The sequence below is a fragment of the Phaeodactylum tricornutum genome, chromosome 11 (assembly GCF_000150955.2).
Source record: "Phaeodactylum tricornutum CCAP 1055/1 chromosome 11, complete sequence".
Taxonomy (NCBI): Eukaryota; Bacillariophyta; class Bacillariophyceae; order Surirellales; family Neidiaceae; genus Phaeodactylum; species Phaeodactylum tricornutum.
The window spans coordinates 94,863-107,115 of record NC_011679.1 but is presented as its reverse complement, the minus strand read 5'-3'; the positions used below and the strand labels follow the sequence as shown (position 1 = coordinate 107,115).

Genomic DNA, 12,253 nt, shown 5'->3' with positions numbered 1-12,253 from the left:
GTAGTATTCATTTGTTGCACATTGCTTGTTTCTTTCCGAGCGAATTGGCTACCACTGCTGACCTCATACTGTTCGTGTGGGTCCCATATACGGTGATCTGGAGGGTTCTCCCGAAACAAGGCTATTCGGGGAGGTACGTGGTTCGGGCTATCCCGAACCCGACCTTTTCGGTTAGTTTTTCACTTCCACCGGACACGCGCCCATAAATTTCAAAATCAGAACCCCAAAACATCAAACCGGTAGCGCATTCCCGAACGAAAAATATACCACCATGAAGATTATACCAACCGTCACATCTTTGGCGCTCCTCGCCATTTCGATACGTGCCTTTACCCCCACACTAGCACCAAGGCATACCCATGCGTCTAGTAAAACATGGGCGGCAAGCTTGGAAGAGCCTGCGTACGAAGGGACCATTGATCAGGAACGGCGGAATTTGATGAATTTAATCGTACTGGGATCGGGCGCCGTCACCGTTGGTGGATTCGGCGTTCCCTACCTGGCGTTCTTTATGCCTCCGTCTGTAGCGGGAGGATCGAACTGCGTCACTGCACGGGATAAAAAAGGTATCGAGGTGGATGCCAAGAAATATTTGGAAGAGAAACCAGAGGGTGATCGCTCCCTGGTAGAAGGCTTGAAAGGAGATGCGACGTAAGTATCGAAGTGGTATGGGGGCCGATCCATATCGATGAAGCACCGGGGATCATTCTCACAATAATCACATTTTTCACAATTATTCACAGATACTTGATTGTCAAAGACGACAAGACGTTTCAAAGCTACGGATTGAATGCTAGTAAGTCGGAAATTGTACATTTGGTGTCGTTCACTTGGACGCGGGAATGCGCTTCGGGACGGCAGTTCCGAAGGCTTTTTTTTGGATGTGTTCGCAAGGCAAATCACGTTTCTCACACGTCTCTCCCCTCTTCTGTTTAGTTTGCACGCATTTAGGTTGTGTCGTCCCGTGGTCGGAAGCCAACAATAAGTTTATTTGCCCTTGTCACGGGTCCCAATACGACGAGGAAGGATCCGTCGTCCGTGGACCGGCACCGCTTCCTTTGGCCTTGGCACACGTCGATGTGCAGGACAACAAAGTTCGCTTAGGTCTTTGGTCGGAAGTCGATTTTCGTACCGGTGAACCGGGTTGGTGGAACTAGAGAATAATAACTTACATACATTGTCTAGATATATCCACCGATATCGTCCGAGTACTAATCGAACGATCTCACCCTTTCCTCCCTTCCATCAATGCACAAAAAGCATAAACCTCCATTTCCAAAAGCAGATTTAAAGTTTGATAAATCTCTATGCGTGAATCCTATGCTTCCAGAAACGTTTCGCCCTTTTCCTTTGTCATTGGCGCAATCATTTGATTTGGTCCTACTTGACAGTCGTTCAGATTGCAGTTCTCTCCGATTACACTGTGGCGACTGACAATGGAATTCTGAAGAATTGTGTTCTCTCCAATGACAACATCATCCATGAGCACCACATTGTTGAGACGGCACTTGGTGCCAATTTGGCACCGTCGCCCGACAACGCACGACTTGAGTGTCACTTTGTCGCCCATTTGAACGTCGGGCAAGAAAACGGACTGATACTTAGGCTTGTGCGATGTACCATTCGGAACGAAGAGACAAGGATCTGTGTTTGTCACCGTAGGATCTTGCACAGCCCTACTGGAAACCTCTTTCGAGGCGTACAAATAGGAAGCAACGGAATGCGCCCGCAGTGCCGACGATTGTACCACACGAGCCAACACTGAATATCTTTTTCCTTCCGGTGCGGCAGTTTCGCTTTGGCGAGGTGTGGAAAGACGGTGAATTTCAGTATTGGTGCTACCGTCCAACAGATTCGATTCAGTCAACGTGTTTTCCGTTTTAGTATTCAGTTTCAAAACCTCATCCAATATGTCCTTGTCTGCTTTGCTTCCGAAGGTTTCCACGACACCTTGAAACTGTCGAGAAATCAAGAGTGGCAGCAAATCTTCTTGAAGGGACACTAAGCCGGTTCGAGAAGTAATCAAGCGCCGGACCCATGGCGCGAACACATACACGTGCAGATCACTCCAATCGGTGCGAACTCGCGTAATACAACCCTGTCGCAGTCGTGGTTTGGGCAAGACGAGTTTGGGAGTCGCCCCAGTCATATCCCGGTCTTCTTCTACATCGATTTTGGGCTGTTTCCAGACAACTCGCGGCGAGTTGTCTTTTTCCGATTCGTAGGATAGTGCTACGTATTCGATCTCTTCCTCTTCCCGTGCCAGTCCGCCTTTCTTCTGCTTGGCGGACTCTTTCAATGGCAAGCCGTGTTCGTCTTGTTCGCCCACGTCCGCTAGGAGTATAGTACAAGCAGGTTCGACTCTCTCTACTTCCAGAGTGGCTTGTAAGAGAGCCTGTCGGTGCGTATGCACCAGGTGGGGCAAGGTTTCTTCCAAGCCGAGGACGACCAAATCTGCCGGCAGTACTACCATATGAGAAGCTCGATCGACAAGCGCCGCCGTTTCGACCTGACGGAGTGCTTCGACTGATCCTGGGCAGTCTTCTGTCAACCGAAAGACCGTAAGCTTCATTGCGGAGCTGATCGTTCCGTTAGGGTCGGCATCTGGTGGCGCAATGTTCCAGACCGGATGGGGCTGCGCAGCGAGTTGGGTCACGTTTGCCTGTTCTTGCAAGAGAGGAATTGTCGCAACATCGTCCGGTGCAACCACCACCACACAGGAAGCAAAGCTACTCGCTTGTATCACCCGTAAAAGGCGCAGCAAAATTGGAACTCCCGCCATCGGCAAGAGATGTTTCGGCGTTTGGATGGACGTGAGAGGAAAAAGACGGGCACCGACGGTGGACGCCAAAATAACCGCGCAAAAGTCCTCCGGAGTGTCAACAAAACAAGCTTGCGATGCAGCTCCCGTCATGGTGGCACCTTTTTTCAATCCGTGTAAATTTATGAGAGTAAAAAGGCCCCGAATTGCCAAAACGAGTTGTGTTTCCGTGATTATATTGACGGTGACAGTGACTGATTGTGAGAGAATCGATCCATTCACGTTCTCGTATTTCAGAGTCAGTCAGTGTGATTGTCAGTCTGTTGTTGCTGGGTCGAATTGTACAAACCCCATCGAAAAAGAAAAGGGGGGCTAGGTGACAAAATACTCATTCGAATAGGGTCCGGGTCAACGATCTTTGGATCATTCTGATTGTCCAATGTCTCATTGAAGTTGAAAGAATCCGGGTATTTTGCGTCTTCTCATAGGTCCGGGTACTTTGTTTTAATTTTTCCGGGTACTTCCGATTCGTTGTCGCCGCAAATGTCGCTTTCGTGACATGTGAACCTGAAAGGCAGCAAGCAGACAGTGAACGAAAACCAGTATTTGATGGTGACCATGGACAATTGAATCGAGGCAAACATACTCACTTCTTCCACCATGAATGCGTTCGAAAGGCCCATCAACTCTTAGATCGATTCCAAGTCCACAGTCAATCGAATAACTCTTATTGCGTGTAAACTGAACAGGAACACAAAAACTACGATGCTGCTACTGACAACAGCAATCTGTTGGCTGCTGGTTCCTTGCGTTGCACTACTCAGCGCTATCTTGTACCACCGTATCAAGTACTTCAGACGAACAAAGAGAAAGACGTGGGCTTTCTTCCACCCCTATTGCTCCAGTGGTGGAGGTGGTGAGCGTGTGTTGTGGAAAATGGTACAAGTATTGAGCGATCTCCATCACAAAGGCTGGCACGTGGACGTGGTCATTTACACCGTCGATCCGCCATCGCCCACGTATAAGCAAGGTACGTGATACATACTGGGTACTACCGATACTTCTGGTTGGGTGTTCCTGGTCTAGACTAGATTGATCATAGCAGAGTCTCACGGTCCGAATCACATTCTACTTGGCGATAGATCTTCTAAAGCACGTTGACGAACGTTTTTCGATTGCTGTATCCGATGGATTGGCCCTGTCTTTTATTCATTTACACGACCACGAGGAGCTCCTGTCATCGGCGCCGCGCTTTTCTCTATTGATGGAGAGTTTAGGGACGATGCAACTGGCATATCAAGGATTTCTGCGGCAGTACAAGAATACTGGGGTGCTGCCTGACATCTTTCTGGACACCACCGGCTGTGCCTTTACCTTTGTTGTAGCATCCATCCTGTTCGGCTCCCGAATTATTCCGTACGTGCACTACCCAACAATTTCCACTGATATGCTGCAGCTTGTTTGGGAACGGCGGCGGAGCTCCTACAATCATCAGGACTACATCTCATCGAGTCGCGTCACGACATACGTCAAACTCCTCTACTACATCGGTTTTGCCGTATTGTACGGTATGGTCGGGAGTTTGTCGACGCTTGTGTTGGTCAACTCGACCTGGACGTACAATCACATTCAAAGCTTGTGGAAGGGCGCGGCGTGGTCCAAGGATCGCATCCGAATCCTCTATCCTCCGTGCCGCGTCGCCGTACCATCCAAGAACGGTCCCAAACGCGAAAAGATTGTTCTTTCGATCGGCCAATTCCGTCCGGAAAAGGATCACAATTTACAGCTCGAGGCGTTTGCCTATTTATTAAAAAACCATGCCGAGCTTCGTGGACAGGTACAGCTTGTGTTGTTGGGTGGTTGTCGCGGCGAATCGGACCAACGACGACTAGAGGCACTACAAGTGTTAGCCGGAACATTGCAACTGGAATCTTCCGTCCAATTTGTGGTCAACCAAAAGTATTCCGTGGTCGAACACTGGCTACAAAAATCAAGTGTAGGCATTCATACGATGTGGAACGAACATTTTGGGATTGGAATTGTCGAAATGATGGCCGCAGGGTTGATCGTCGTCGCACACAACTCTGGTGGACCAAAGTTGGACATTGTCACCGAGTACAAATCTCAGTCGACGGGGTTTCTGGCCACGACGAAAGAAGAATACGCCCAGGCCATGTACCGAGCCTTCACGATGGGTTCTGCCGAGTCGCAAGCCATGCGTCAGGCGGCTCAAAAGTCGGCCTCGCGCTTCTCGGACGTTGTGTTTGCAAAATCGTTCGAAGAAATTTTGCTTCAAGCCAACTTGCTGTGAAATCCTTGCCATGCTACTGACTGTGATGTAAAATGCAATCAAGTAAATTGTTGAATTACAAAATTAGCTAAACAGAATAGAAAAACACCCGGTGCGGCTCAAATTCAAAACTCGTGTGGTGCACGAAAGAAACCGAAAAACCGCAATCATCAGGCGTGGTAGGACATTTGATCCGTATCTTGACCTCCATTGAAAACCTCTGTCGTTGTAGCGATCGGAATCTTTTTGTGCTTCGTCGCTTCGGGCGCCACCCGTTCGGCGCCTTCGTCCGATTCTACTTCTCCCGTCTTGACACTGCTGGTTGTCCCTTTATGCCTACGCCGCAGCGTACCTTCGTTCCTTTGCTTCTTGTACGCGGAAATGTACTCAGGGTTGACTTCATCGTCCCCGCCCAGCAAAGCGAGACCACCGTGGTACGACGTGTCCAATCCCACAATTTCTTCCAAAGGATCCGACCGGAACCATCCCTTCCAATCCAACCAAATGAAGAAGGGCAACATAATCACCATGACCCATCCCACGATAAATACAATGCCTACCAGCTGAACTCCAACCAAACGCCCGTCCGATTTGCCGTTTCGTAGGGAATAGAACCATCCAGGATGAGCGTCGTTGTCGTACGCGGCCAGCAAGCGTGCTGGTGACGCGAACAATCCGACCGACATGAGACCCCAGGCCCCGTTCACAAAATGAACGGGAATCGCGTCAACCGCGTCATCCAATCGCAACATGACCAAACCTCGTGATCCAACCATGTACAAGATACCGGCACCGACTCCAGTGACCGCTGCCGCCCAGGGCTCGAGAACAGCGCAACCTCCTGTGATGGCCACGAGACCCGAAAGGGATCCGTTCATGGCGTAGGTCAAATCAAAAAAAGGTTCTCCGGTTGTTCGCTCGAGGTACCAGAGGTTGACAAAGAGTGCAACTATCCCAGCGACTCCGGCAGAAAGTGTCGTATTGACGCCCGCCAAGGCGGCAATATCGTTAGCACCGGGCTTGTCGATGAGTAACGCCGAACCGCAATTGAATCCATACCAACCAAACCAGAGAATGAAGGTACCGAGCATCTGTAGAATAGTGAAGTATAGAAAAGCAGGAATAAACGGGTACAGAATTAGGGTAAGGTGTGGGCTGACAGGTCGACCAAGGTATGGCTGTACAAGGTGTGGTAATGTGTGCCGCGTACCTGCAAGGCCACGGAGTGTCCGGGAAAGGATTTTGGTTTGTCGAGCCGGCGTCCGGTTTCATCGTGAAACCGTCCACGGCGAGGTCCGAGTATGAGAGTGGCGAACAAGGCGGTAACGCCTCCAGTCATGTGCACTACTCCCGAGCCGGCGAAATCGACCATGCCGACACCCCATAGCGGATCCACGGAACTGGCGGAGAGCCAACCGTTGGGTGACCAAATCGCGTGCGCGATAATCGGATAGACCCATCCCGTCAACATTACGGAGTAACACAAGTAGGCAACCATTTGGCAGCGCTCGGCCAAAGTTCCCGCGACGATGGTTGCAGAGGCAGCGGAAAAGGCGTACTGGAACAACCAAAAGGCCAAATCGTCCACTCCCATTAAAAAGAAATTGGTGTTCCCGAGAAATGTCTTGTTGGGCGATTCCGGTTCCATGCCTCCAAAGGCTATAGCGTAGCCCACGATGAAAAAGGCGACGGCGGCTCCACAGGCGTCCAACAAGTTCTTGAGCATGGTGTTCTGCACGTTCTTTTTCCGGACGGCTCCGGCACAGAGCATGGCGAAGCCGGCTTGCATAAAGAATACGAGTGCAGCAGCGTAGACGAGCAGCACCGAACGAGAGAATTCGCGACTCCCGACTTCGTTGCTGAGTTGCGCAGACACGCAGCCGAGCAAGTCGTACGTCGTGGCGTTAGCGCCGAGATAAGCCATGCATGCATCCAACAACTCATTCCCATCGTTGCTGTTGTAAGAAAAGGTACGGCTATTCATGATGAGAATGGCGGTACGGAAGTAGGCAGCACTCGAAACTTGCGCCAAAGCGATTGAGACACGGTAGACTTGTGCTGAATGTGACAGTGAGTGAGTCTCTCACACAAGAATCACACAATCGACACAAATCGACTCAACCCGACTAGCGGCTCGTCACGGAAGCACTCCGTTGGTTCGTCGGTACGTGGACGTCGTTGGCCTACCAATGGAGCCCGTCACAATCACAGTCCGTTAGATCCGGTACGTTCCCAAGTCAGTCACACCTAAAAGATGCACAATTCACACCGAACGTCGATATTTTCTGTCTGTTGTGGGAGGCACGTGGTGTCCTCCGACGCAAAACACAGCAGTCGCTCGCGGTGCGTGGGTCTGTGTCGGTCCGATCTGAACCGTGATACGTGAAACTGGTACGTAGTAGTAGTACATCGTGTGAGTTGTGAATCTCCTAACTTCCGTTAATGCACAGGGATGCGGTAATCAAGCGTACGGAAGTTGTTTGGAGCTTGAAAGAAGGAAAACTAAATATCGCTTCATCATAAGTAGATACCCTATCTATATGTCACTTCGAATTTGTAGACAGAAAATATCATCTTAGAGTGTACGCTGAGTCGGGCAAGAGACATGAATGAATGCCGATTGAACGAAAACATTCCATATTGTATTCCACCTACAGTGCGTAGTCAAAATAATTGGAATGGTCCTTCCGAAATACATACGGCCAAATTGTAGCGACCCGAAACCCAAACCAGATGCTGGTGTTTTTTATGAACTTGTTTCGAAAGACATTTTGATATTCCCCTTGTTTCGTGACATCGAGGATGACCCGAATTCGTTTTGATGATCCTTGCAGCGGCAATAGGTATCCCCCGTCGATCCGTGAATCATGTCGTGTCAGATTGACTGTCTTTCCTGTTAAATACGATACTACTGGTACAATTCGGTTGCCACAATGGGACCGTAGGCAGCCCAGCCCAACCCCCCTCTTACATACTGACAGCTCCGCCCACACCTTGCGGATATCTACAGGAGAGCCGCGTGTGGTGCTGATCGACGTTGGACAGGCTCCACAAAGCCCGAACCTATCCTTGTTTTCATTAGAACCTTGATGCCATTCACCCTTTTTCGGGTAGGCCAGAGACTTTGCGATCCCAGGGGAATTTTGTGCGTTCCTTGTTGCTGTCTCCGATTGATTCCGCTGTGAGACACCAAACGCCCACCTCCGTCAGTGTATCTCATCTCAACCTTTATCGCTCGATCGATGGATGCCGCCGTAAATGGCGCAGCCGCTGTCGCGTGTGAAGCATGCGGCTGGGCGGCGGCCCTTTGTTCCATGCTCGCCTTTGGAACCTTTGGGGTACCCATCAAATCAAAAGCCGCCGTGTCCGTAGACATTGATCCACTCGTCTTTCAAACCTATAAAACATTCATGTGCTTCGCCACTTCCTGGCTTGTTCTTCTCGCCGGTGAGCCCTTTACCTTTACGCCCTGGGGAATCGTCAGTGGCCTCTTCTGGGTTCCCGGAGGAACGGCAACCATCTTTGCCGTCAAGAATGCGGGTTTGGCCATTGGCATTGGGATCGGATCGTCCTTTATCGTTCTCGTCAGCTTTATATGGGGCATTTTCGTCTTTGAAGAAGCCGTGCACTCGAAAACTGGAGCTTGTTTGGCCATTTTCTCCATGATGTTGGGCTTGTTGGGCATGAGCTATTTCAGTAGTCCGGAAAGCGCCGAGGCGATCGCGGCCGACGAGGCACAGGACGAACCACTCGCTTGGGCCTTGGAGACGACCGACCCCGGAGACGCACTCGTGACCAATGCGCAACACTCGGTGCGACTGTGTTCGGGCATTCGGTACCGCGGTCTAGGTCCGGGGGGTCACGAAACAGACGACAACCAAAATAGCGACCATAGTAGTAGCAACAGCAATCCCGGAGATCCTTCGCTCCTCGTACCAGATACACGTCAAAAGCAGCTCAAGCTTACGGAGCGGACGGAACATTTGTCCTTTTCCGACGACCCTGAGTCGGATCTGGAAGAATTATATGTAGATATGGATCGTACCACGACCCGAGAGTCCACAGAGACCGAACTCTCGTACGTCATTGTTTGCGGAAAGAAATGGCAGCGGAGGTATTTGGGCATGGTCGCCGCCATGTTCTGCGGGGTGTGGGGTGGATCAATCATGGCTCCCATGAAATTCTGCCAATCCGATACCAAAGGCACGCACTTCCTTCTCAGTTTTTCCATTGGTGCCTCCATTGTCAACACGGGCATGTGGCTCGTAAGGTACGGCTACAACGTCCTCCACTACCAATCGTGCTCGAAAGCGTACGCATCGCTACCGTCCTTTCACTTGCACACCATGTGGCTCGCGGGAGGCTTATCCGGTATGCTTTGGTCGATCGGAAACTTTTTCAGTCTGATCTCGGTGTTCTACCTCGGACAGGGTGTCGGATATCCTTTGGTACAAACAAGCATTATTGTTTCCGGTCTCTGGGGGATATTTTATTTCAAAGAAATAACCGGATTCGAGCGTATCAGCAAATGGCTAGCTTCTTCTCTGCTCACCATCTTTGGGATTCTACTTCTCGGCTACGAGCACGTGGATGAGTAGGTAGTCCATGTGGCGCTACGTCTATCGTTGCTGCGGCTGCGCTGTTTGTTGTCCTAGTACCAATACACTTTCGGTCGCCGAAGATGATGACACTGGACGAAGCAGGCATAAAATATTCCTAGTCTATGCTTGTTTCATATAAGATTCCTCGAATCGTTATTGTCCGACTTTCTATCCGTACGCCGCAATGGCGGATTCCAACTTTCCCTTGGTACTGACCAACAATTCGTGATTGGCCCCTTCGCCTAGTTCCAACGCCGTTTCGCTCTGGCTCGGTGCAAATCCTACCGCCAGGAGTAAAGCTTTAGCGCCAATGAACGGTTTGACTTTGATTTTGAAAGCCTTGTTATCCGTATTGATGGACCGGTACTTCGGGTCGTCTGGGTGGTCCACGACGTTGCCAATGTAGATCTTGAGCACTTTGAGACACTTACCACCGTCCCCACCCGCTTTGTACGCCGAAACTTTGGTAATGTACTCGTCAATCTTGGCCGCACTGGCCTTGAGTCGTTTCTGCTGGTGATGTTGATGCTGCTCGTCGTCCATAGCGGCGTCCCCGCCGGCCTGACCCGGAACGTCGTACTGAATACCGTCCGGATTGTATCCGTCAATACCCAGTTTCGAGCTGAGTTTGCCTTTGTTACTTTGCCGTTCGGCTTTGTCTTTGGCTAGTTCGGCCCGAATCCGCGCCCGCTCTCTTTTGAAGTCGTCTTTTTCTTTCTTGCGCAGATAAGCTTCCCGCTTGCGCTGTTCCTTTTCGACTTCTTCCCGCGTTTTGGACATTTCTTTGCCCATCATTCGGCGTTGCTTTTCCCGTTCCGTGAGATCTACCTTTTCAGCTTCTTCGCGTTCGGCGCGTTTGAGACGGAGGAGTTCCTTGATTTCGGCGATTTTTGCCTTTTTTTCGTCGTCCGTCAGGGGCTTGACGGCAGTGGTGGATTCTTCAAAGTCGGAATGACCCGTTTTATTGGCGTGCAATTCCAAATTGGCCATGTTGGAAAGAATCTTGCCGCACTCGTTGCATTTGTAGGACTGCGCGACGGCTCCCGCGTTGGCAGGAATGGGTTCGTCAATGTCGTCGTCGTCCTGATGTTGCGTGAGCCATTCCACGGCGGCTTCGACGGTTGCACCGTTACCAAAGAGTAATCCCTTTTGCGCCCGCAAGAGAGGGAATCCCATATCGTCGGTCAAGGTTCGGAGGACATTGGGATCCAGTTCGGCGGTCGGGTCATTTGTGTTTGTGTTCGCGTTGGTATCCGCATCCATCATTTCAACATCGTCCGGGGCGTTTTCGTTGTCGGTGGATGGAGTCGGCGTCGGTTTGCGATGCGCCGCGGGTATCGACAGTGCGGGTGCGGGTTGAGGTGCGGAGGGGTGATTTTGTGTCAACCGGGCGAGCCGGGCTTCCCGTGCGGCTGCCGGACTGAGTGGGGTGTATGCGGTGGCGTCGGCAGCGCTACTACTACTGCCCAAGGCTGTGCCACCTTTCAACACGGTGACGCAGTGTTGATCAATCATGGCTTGAATGGCCACGAAATTGACTCCTTCCACTCGCTCGAGTTCGCGTTGATTCTGGAACAAAACGTACGTGGGAAAGGCACGCACTGCGTAGTCGTGAATGGCGTCGGATATATCCGACTCGTAGACGATACCCATGCGGACATCTTTGTTCACGTCCGCCTTGGCCTGGTCCGCCAAGTCTCGCAAGGCGGGATGCGAAGACTTACAAGGGCCGCACCAGTGCGCGGAAAAGGTAACAATCACGTTGCGATGGGACGCGATGAATTCCTGCAAGGCGGAAGGCGAACCCAGCTCGATCAACGTCATGAGGCGGTACAACAATTGGGGGCGAAGACGAGACGGGATGGAACGCGATGATCCTAATGCTGTGTTGCGGGTACCGATAGGATGTTTGTTTATGAGAAATAAAGGAGACTACCGATACATATATCTCCTACGTTTGTCCAAGGAAAGCGCAGTGCAGTGGTGTGAATGTATGTTTCCGTTATGTTTCAGTCTTCGTGTCATGGTCCATAGCGGGAGAGGCCGTCAGGGACAGAACGGAAACGAACCCTTGGAGGGGATTTGCGGTGGGGTTTCGAGGAAGCGAACGGAACCCAATCGTCTTTCCACCGCACTACCTTACCCTACTCACTGTCAGAAAGTAGGTCTAGTGTAGAATAAGCCTATTCTTTCCTGATTGAGGCAGGGTTGTATTGCCATCCTATGGTTTTTAGTGTTGGTTGCTTTACTCCTTTTGGAAAGGACGAGTCTTCGTCATTGATGACGTGGAGACGAGAAGATCTTCGTCCAGAATCGGCTCGTCGTTTATAGTTATACCAATCATACGGTATGGTACGGTAACGGTTTCGTCTCTGGCTACGTTTGCGTCAGTCACCGTCAGTCAGTCAGTCAGTCAGTCAGTCAGTACCGGAACCATTCTACCGTAGACAACTACGGCAGACCGCGCCTGCCGTAGTGTACTGTACCGTACCTACCCACCATCCGTCGGCGATCGGCGACGAGGACGAACAATGGTTCGCGTCACACACGCAATGTTTACGGGGGTTGTACGGCAAGGCAGTACTGCTGCCACCAAAGCAA

The 12,253-nt window shown here is 51.0% G+C and overlaps 6 protein-coding genes across 6 annotated transcripts; 3 read left to right on the top strand and 3 right to left on the bottom strand.

Annotated features, from left to right (window-relative positions):
• The first annotated feature begins 217 nt into the window (after positions 1 to 217).
• petC (predicted protein) lies at positions 218 to 1,210 on the top strand. The gene is made up of 3 exons (XM_002185787.1): positions 218 to 651; positions 744 to 796; positions 937 to 1,210. The coding sequence occupies exons 1-3, from the start codon at positions 272 to 274 to the stop codon at positions 1,155 to 1,157; spliced, it is 654 nt and encodes a 217-aa protein (XP_002185823.1). The 5' UTR covers positions 218 to 271; the 3' UTR covers positions 1,158 to 1,210.
• Positions 1,211 to 1,318: 108 nt separating this feature from the next.
• On the bottom strand, positions 1,319 to 3,007 carry PHATR_46656 (predicted protein; the record flags this gene model as incomplete). Its single annotated transcript, XM_002185591.1, has 1 exon — positions 1,319 to 3,007. Exon 1 carries the CDS (start codon positions 2,912 to 2,914, stop codon positions 1,319 to 1,321), a length of 1,596 nt encoding a protein of 531 aa, XP_002185627.1. The 5' UTR covers positions 2,915 to 3,007.
• A 519-nt stretch (positions 3,008 to 3,526) lies between these two features.
• Positions 3,527 to 5,072, top strand: PHATR_54621 (glycosyl transferase, family 1; the record flags this gene model as incomplete). The annotated part of the gene is made up of 2 exons (XM_002185786.2): positions 3,527 to 3,745; positions 3,990 to 5,072. The coding sequence occupies 2 exons, from the start codon at positions 3,527 to 3,529 to the stop codon at positions 5,070 to 5,072; spliced, it is 1,302 nt and encodes a 433-aa protein (XP_002185822.1).
• Positions 5,073 to 5,470: 398 nt separating this feature from the next.
• On the bottom strand, positions 5,471 to 6,900 carry PHATR_13418 (predicted protein; the record flags this gene model as incomplete). The annotated part of the gene is made up of 2 exons (XM_002185590.1): positions 5,471 to 6,142; positions 6,262 to 6,900. Coding segments are annotated over 2 exons (1,311 nt in total), but the record flags the coding sequence as incomplete, so codon positions are not given.
• A 1,096-nt stretch (positions 6,901 to 7,996) lies between these two features.
• Positions 7,997 to 9,787, top strand: PHATR_46653 (predicted protein). The gene has a single exon (XM_002185785.1). The coding sequence runs from the start codon at positions 8,294 to 8,296 to the stop codon at positions 9,647 to 9,649; it is 1,356 nt and encodes a 451-aa protein (XP_002185821.1). The 5' UTR covers positions 7,997 to 8,293; the 3' UTR covers positions 9,650 to 9,787.
• Positions 9,788 to 9,820: 33 nt separating this feature from the next.
• PHATR_46652 (predicted protein) lies at positions 9,821 to 11,627 on the bottom strand (the record flags this gene model as incomplete). The annotated part of the gene is made up of 1 exon (XM_002185589.1): positions 9,821 to 11,627. The coding sequence occupies exon 1, from the start codon at positions 11,474 to 11,476 to the stop codon at positions 9,821 to 9,823; it is 1,656 nt and encodes a 551-aa protein (XP_002185625.1). The 5' UTR covers positions 11,477 to 11,627.
• Between the last annotated feature and the right edge of the window lie 626 nt (positions 11,628 to 12,253).

Excerpts from the sequence above, each read along its gene's own strand:
- petC (XM_002185787.1), top strand. The coding sequence starts at position 272 with ATGAAGATTATACCAACCGTCACATCTTTGGCGCTCCTCGCCATTTCG. Across the intron at positions 652-743 it reads GGCTTGAAAGGAGATGCGAC|ATACTTGATTGTCAAAGACG; the intron begins GTAAGTATCGAA and ends AATTATTCACAG. Across the intron at positions 797-936 it reads AAGCTACGGATTGAATGCTA|TTTGCACGCATTTAGGTTGT; the intron begins GTAAGTCGGAAA and ends TCTTCTGTTTAG.
- PHATR_46653 (XM_002185785.1), top strand. The coding sequence starts at position 8,294 with ATGGATGCCGCCGTAAATGGCGCAGCCGCTGTCGCGTGTGAAGCATGC.